This window comes from Galeopterus variegatus, unplaced genomic scaffold (genome assembly GCF_000696425.1).
Source record: "Galeopterus variegatus unplaced genomic scaffold, G_variegatus-3.0.2 Scaffold435, whole genome shotgun sequence".
Lineage (NCBI taxonomy): Eukaryota > Metazoa > Chordata > Mammalia > Dermoptera > Cynocephalidae > Galeopterus > Galeopterus variegatus.
Window position 1 is genome coordinate 12,207 of NW_007726546.1, and position 7,511 is coordinate 19,717.

The 7,511-nt window shown below is 33.6% G+C and overlaps 1 protein-coding gene across 1 annotated transcript in view; it reads left to right on the forward strand.

Annotated features, from left to right (window-relative positions):
* LOC103587255 (multimerin-1-like) overlaps window positions 1-5,275 on the forward strand; it is a gene marked incomplete at its 5' end in the record, with an annotated part of 17,473 nt that extends 12,198 nt beyond the window's left edge. The window contains 2 exons of the mRNA XM_008568715.1: window positions 2,763-2,915; window positions 4,408-5,275. Coding sequence (XP_008566937.1) covers window positions 2,763-2,915; window positions 4,408-4,829 — 575 coding nt within the window. The remainder of the gene's footprint in view (window positions 1-2,762; window positions 2,916-4,407) is intronic.
* Window positions 5,276-7,511: the final 2,236 nt, after the last annotated feature.

Below are 7,511 nucleotides of genomic sequence, written 5' to 3' on the forward strand. Positions count from 1 at the left end.
ATAGCTTACACTGCTGAGACTCAATTGACACAATACATTCAGTTCTGGGTGCTGTGGATGTGATTTTATGTCTTAAAGTGTGGTTATTTTGTCAGGGACTTGGCTACCAGAGCTACCTAAAATAGCAAGGAATGCAAAGAGAGTTCTTAAAAGAACCAGTGGAAGCAGGTACAGGCCAGTGGATAAGGCGCTCTGGACACATAATCAGTAGGCAACATGACAGCTGTCCTAGAAGGCAAATTGTGCATAGCATCAAGAAGTTTGGGGGACTCTAGCAATAAGAGAAGGTTGAGGCCCTCAGTTAGACTAAAGTGGACCCATTCGCCAGATGAATGACCCTACAAAGGAATCGGAATAAAGGGCAAAAGGGCACCCTCTGAAATGACTCAAACATCAAGAGCAAGGCAAGACCCTCTTCCCAAAGTAATAAAACAGGAGGAGGAAAATGCTCACCTTGGACATTAAGTAGAAGGCAAACTTGATCCTGAAGAATCAGAGTAGTTAACAGTAAAGCAAAGAAGTTCATTTCTACAGTTTCTTACGTTCTTCTCCCTGGAACAGGTTTGATCCCTGATCCATGGACAGGGCTGAGTCTACAGGTGAGAGTGACTTTTTCCCATCTGGAAAATTAGAATTATAGAGCTGGTAAAATTACATAAATAATTCAGTGTTCTCCCAACTCCATTGCACAATTGACTCATTCCTAGCAAAATACATTAATCGAACACTCTCCCCCAACTCCATTGCACAATTGACTCATTCCTAGCAAAATACATTAATCGAACATTCTATCACTGTGCTAGATTCAGAGAAGGTAGAAATAAACGAAACTAGTGCTTTGATAAAGAATTCTCATTTCTACATGTAAGAAAGAATCATTCATTTTTAAAGCTACCATGTAATGGACTAAGTTCTAGAGTGATGACTAACAGCAAATGAACAGGTTTGATAACCTATTAATGTGGTTGAGAAATGACATTAAAGAAATGTGGAGCAGTTTGAACCATTTTATTAAAAGATATTTCATACATGTAATATTTTTACATTTCTATTAATAAGGAAAATAGTTTATAGAATGTTGTAGAGAATATATCAAAGTAATTCAAATTAACTTCTAATTACATGTGCAATAATATATTTTCCTTAAAAAAGATTCTAATAATGCCGACATACAGTTTGGTCCCATTTTATGTGAATTTCTATTATACAGATATGAAACAGATTGTATATGAAATATTTCTAGAACTCACTTCATGAGAAAAATATTAAACAAAGCAAATAACCCCAAATTTAAAAATCATCAATTAATTACATAATTTGAAATGAGTGAATTGTAAACTATTTACACTATTGCCACAAGGTGGCACCATAGTGGTAACTGTGGCAAAGTATTTTCTGACTTTTTCTCTGCATTTATATAATTATGTACTATGTTTATAACCATATTCATAATTTGAGGCTTTCTGAATAAATTAAATTGTTCTATGTGTAATATGGGAACTGTAACTTTCTGTCTTTGACAAACAGAATATGGGGGTCTACCATATTCTTTAACTGCTGTCTAATATTCCTTAGTGGGAACATATAATTTTTTTAAGAAATCCTGCATCAGTGGCCATCCAGAAGTCTTTAAATTTTACACTAATGGGAATGATGTCATAAAGACCATTCTTGAATTATGTTTGCGTATATGGACAAGTATATATGAAGAGTGTATATTCTGCCAGAAGGTATTTCTGGCTCAAAGCTCTTTAATGCTGACAAATATAGTCAAATTTGTCCTATTAAAAGGTCTAACAATTTAAGCTCTAACCAACATTGTTTGAGAAAGCCCATTTTCCTCACATCACAATGACTGAATATTTGTTTTTTAAATGTTACCACCTCATATAAACTAATGTTGCTTGGTTGTTGTTAAATTTATTGTTCCTTAATTAGGAGTGAGGTTGAATATTTAAAACTTTTAATGTTCTTTTACAATTTTTGTCCAATGATTTGCCTGCTCATATTATTTGCCCCCTCCACTTTTTTATGAGAATTTTCTTTTTCTTTTGGATATGTCAGAGATTTTTATGTACTGTGGATATCGATGATTAGGTTGTTATGTCTGTTAAAACATATTTTCCCTTAATTTGTCACTTATCATTGAACTTTGATAATGGCAGCTTTCATTGCAAATGAGTTTTAATTCTTAAGTGATCAATCATGAGAACTTTTTTTCTCTTAAGGCTTCTGGTGTTTGTGGGGTTTTTCTTTGTTTTTTGCTTTGTTTTGCTTTGAAAGAGTCTTTCAAAATTTTGCAGCTCTATGAAGACATTCGTCTGTGTGGGGTTTTCCACATGTATTATTTCTGTACACATGGAATTTATATTTTTATAGATATCCAATTATCCTGCCAATGTGTACTTAATAGACACTTTTCTTCTTCAATGACTTGAATCATTACATTTATTATGTTCCAGTTGCAAATATACATCGTTCTGTGTCTAGATAATTCTTTTCTGCTCTGCAGTTGACCAAAATCTTAACATTTCACAGGAATAAATTCAATGGATCACAAGACTATCCCCATTTCACAGAAGGGGGAGAGGGAGATCAAAGCTAAGGGATTTGCATGAAGTCCCGTGTCTACATTGAAAGGAGACCTGGACCTAGGAGCCTGTTTTTATTTCAAATTTAGAGTTTTCCTATTCTGTTACAAACTGTGGTTTGAGATAGGAAAATAGGTCACTTTATCCTCTTTTATCTTGATTCTTTTTCAGAAACAGAGGAGTATTCAGGCTGTAGCAGGTTCCCATGCCAGAATGGGGGCACGTGTATAAATGGAAGAACTAGCTTTACCTGTGCTTGCCGACACCCTTTCACTGGTGATAACTGCACTGTCAAGCTGGTAGAAGAAAATGCTTTAGCTCCAGGTAAAAAGAACATGCATCCTTGGAATTGCTCAATGTCATAAACAGAAACGGTTTGTGAAAATATTTACAAATGTATATTTAAACTTGTTTAATCTGGATCCGTTTTAAGATTAATTCCTTTTACTTGTAAAACTTATTGAATAATGTACCTGATTTACAAGTGGAAATGTCTTTTTGTCAGGTAAATTCATTATTTGCCCTTGTTGAAATTTTCAGTATTGGTAGAGCAGAGGCAGTTTATTGAAAATCCTAACACCCCCACCACCACCACCATTTTTTAATCTTGTGCATCTTGAAAGAAAATACAGATATACATATTTGACTGGTATAAACTTTGTCCTCAGGAAAGTTGTTAAAGAAAAACAACTTTTATTCATGTCAGATATTTTTTAATCTTGTGCATCTTGAAAGAAAATACAGATATACATATTTGACTGGTATAAACTTTCTCCTCAGGAAAGTTGTTAAAGAAAAACAACTTTTATTCATGTCAGATAGGGTCATTTAAATGAGGTTTTAACATGTGCTTAGCAAGGTGTTTTCTGTGAAGGTGAAGCTAACGTTGCCGTTTGGCTGTGTGAGGACTGTTAGAATATGCTCAGATGTACTGAGTAAGCCAAGATACTTTTTTGTCCATTTAATTTTGTAAGTACTGGTGGCCTTAGATTTACTTCAAGAGTGCACCATTTCTGATTTTTATACAGGAAAATATGTGCAGCATTTAAAATATATTCTCTTTAATGACAGCAAAAATCATACTTGAAATCAGGTTTTTCTCAATATGCAGCATACTGGAGAGTAAAATTTTTAATGCTATTTTTAAATCTCAGCCTTCGTAAGTATATTTGGCATTAATTACACAGAAAATTGCTTTTGTCTACCTTTCCACAGTGAATGTGACTTCATTTGGTTTCTATTTTAACCTCTAGAAAGTGTTCGACAAGGCGCCGGAAAAACTGTTTCTACATCATGTCAGCTTCAATTCCTGCATGGGGCTTTAAAACATTCTGGCATACCATAATAATCACAGAGTGCTTTGAATTCTTTTATCTCTGGGGAGATCAAAGCAACATGCAAATTAATCTTTGAGGCATTTCTATGAGGGAGGTTTCAAGTGATACTTTCATTTTATCCTAGTCTCAATGGAGAAACTGAGGCTAAGCGATTTAGGGTAATCCAGCCAGGAGAAAAGGCAGGCACCCAGACACATACACTCTTGCTAAATTTGACCGAGGACCTTTTCTTTCTTTTGCTAAACCTTTTTGTAACTGAGATAAAATGATGATGACACATGAGGCTAAGCGATTTAGGGTAATCCAGCCAGGAGAAAAGGCAGGCACCCAGACACATACACCCTTGCTAAATTTGACCGAGGACCTTTTCTTTCTTTTGCTAAACCTTTTGTAACTGAGATAAACTGATGAAGACACGGGGAAAGAAAAAACAAGATAAAAACATGACAATTAACTCTTGCCATTTTTTCCTCTAACAGATTTTTCCAAAGGATCTTACAGATACGCACCGATGGTGGCATTTTTTACATCTCATACATATGGAATGACTACACCTGGTCCTATCCTGTTTAATAATTTGGAGGTCAATTATGGAGCTTCGTATAACCCAAGAACTGGAAAATTCAGAATTCCATATCTTGGAGTGTATATTTTCAAGTATACCATTGAGTCATTCAGTGCTCATATCTCTGGATTTTTAGTAGTTGACGGAATAGACAAGCTTGCATTCGAGTCTGAAAATATTAACAGTGAAGTACACTGTGATAGGGTTTTGACTGGGGATGCCTTATTAGAATTAAATTATGGGCAGGAAGTGTGGCTGCGACTTGTAAAAGGAACGATTCCAGCCAAGAGTCCCCCTGTTACTACATTTAGTGGATACCTGTTATATCGTACATAAGTTACTATGAAAGACAGACTATCACCTTTACTGAGAAACAGCCAGTGTTTTTATTTACCTTTGCATGCACATCTGCTCTGTTTTGGTTTTTCCATACAAAATGAAAACCGACTTCTTTTTTAATCTGAGTAAAGCTGTATGTTTGTTTATTTCATAAAATTATTTGAATATGTTTTGGATAGCCTGTATATGAAGGAGTTCCTGCTCCTAAAGAAATTTAATGGCACAGAAAACAAAATGCATTTGTTAGCATAACTATTTGTACTTTTGTTTCTTCATTTTAAGTCATTTCGATGTAGAGTCACATTATAAAATGGCAATCGTACAATATTGTCAATCACAGTAGTCTTTCCAATTAAATACTTTTGTTATTCCCTGTGTATATAATATATAATGTACATTTCCTAGATTCAAAAATTCAAATAAATTACTCAAAGACCAAAAAATTTTTTAATTATTATTTTTACTGTTTACTGTTGAGTTGATCAATTTTACATATAAGATTTTCATTTGTAATCAAAATTAAGAAAGTTAAATTAAAAATGAAATATGAAATATGCTTAACCATTGCTCTCTTCCTGAGGATGAAGTAGTAATTGACACATATTTGAACACTAATATCCGAGTCTAAGGATATGTAAGTGGATTATTTACTGCCTCCATCATGTAACATCTGCAGGGGGAAAAGTAACATCTTTTTCTAATAAGTGTCCTTAGATGGCAACACATGCAGATCTGCATCAGATTTATTCTTCTAAAGGGTAAGTAAAAATTCGTGTAATAATACAATTTATGGGATGCTCGCTATACCCTGTTTCTCTCCTAAACAACTTACACATAATGTCTCATTTCTCATAATAACTCTTATAAGGCGGGTATTATCACCATTATTTTTATAGTTGAAGAAACTAAGACACAGAGCGATTAAAGAATACACCAAGGCCCAGAGCCCTTAAGGGTTAAAGCAGGATTTGGAATCAAGCCGTGTCTTACCCAGAGCACACATCCATCCTTTCTCTATATTTGGTCCTCTGATGGACCAAAATGTATTTTAACTAATCCCTTATCAATGGGCATTTAGGTTTCTTATTATAACAATATCGTTGTAGTGAACATCCTTAAAAATACATTCCTTATATGTTTGACAAAGTTTTTCTGAAGAATAGATTCCCATAAGTAATACTAAAAATAGTAATGAAAAAATGTTTGGTATGACAAGCATTTTTCATGAATTACTTTATTTAATACTCACTATAACCCAATGAATTACATATTAGTCTGTGAAGTATGTATTACGCATTATCAGTCTCTTTCTGTCCATGAGAAACAGAGGCAAGTAGCAGTTAAATAATTTTCCCAATATTAAAGCAAATGATTGAGAATTTCTGGAACAAAGAATAAACATATTTTTTTCAATTTTGATGGTACTATCAAATTGCCCTTAAAAATATTTGTACCAATCTGTAGTTCCAGCAATATGAAAAAGAGTGCTCTTTGTCCCCCACACATCCCGTTCAAAACTCACAATTTTAAAAATATTGCCAATCTTGAAGGTGAAAGTAGTTATCTCCTATTTACAGCACAAACTTGAAATATTTTCACATTTGCTAAAGCTTGGAATCATACGTCCATACAGAGATTTGCACATGAATGTTCATAGTTGCTTTATTTGTAATACCCCAAAACTGGGAATCACCCACATGTCCAGCAACAGAAAAATGGTTAAGCAAACTTTCATATATCCGTACAATAGAGTAGTACTAAGCAATAAAAAAGAATGAATACATTACAGCACCTATGAATCTCACAATAAGTATGAAGATTTCAAACTGCAGCATGATAACCTTTGGCCATTTCTGTGGGAACTCTGAAGTGAATACTGTCCATCGGAACGTCCCATTGAGTTAAATATAGCCGAGCCTTTGTAACTCAGCCTCACTAGGTGCTAGATTCAGTCTGCCAGAGAAGAGTGCGACCTAGGAGCTGAGAACTGGAGGCTGGATAACTGACCGTTTCTACCCTGTGATGTGTAAATGTGTTGTTTTCAAAAACATTTGGACAGTTTTGATACTTTCTTTAAGTCCCTGCCTGAAAATTCACCATGATATAAAATGCTTTTTTATTTTACTTCATCAAGTATTCATAAATTAAATAGTTTTTGCTTTCCAAATATACTTGTCAACATGGATTTCAGTATTTTCAATGTACTGCTTTTCATTAATATTACCAGAACGGAAGGAAGTAAATCATTTGACTATGCTTGTCATTACCATACCTGATTTAATTTATTGATTTTTGTAACTAGATAATTAAGAACATTTAGCACTAAATTATGCTTGGTGCCTGGAAATTTAATTATTAATATTATTCTTTATTTTTTATACATATTTGTAGAATATGCAATTAAATAACCAATTGCCACCAATAGCCAAGAGGCATTATAGCAACTTTAAAGTTGCTATGAACATTTTTGTCTATATTTTTAAAAGTCGTTCAATATAATAATTATTAATATTATTCTTTATTTTTTATACATATTTGTAGAATATGCAATTAAATAACCAACTGCCACCAATAGCCAAGAGGCATTATAGCAACTTTAAAGTTGCTATGAACATTTTTGTCTATATTTTTTAAAGTCGTTCAATATAACGCAAGATAATTCAGTAATGTATTCCTAAT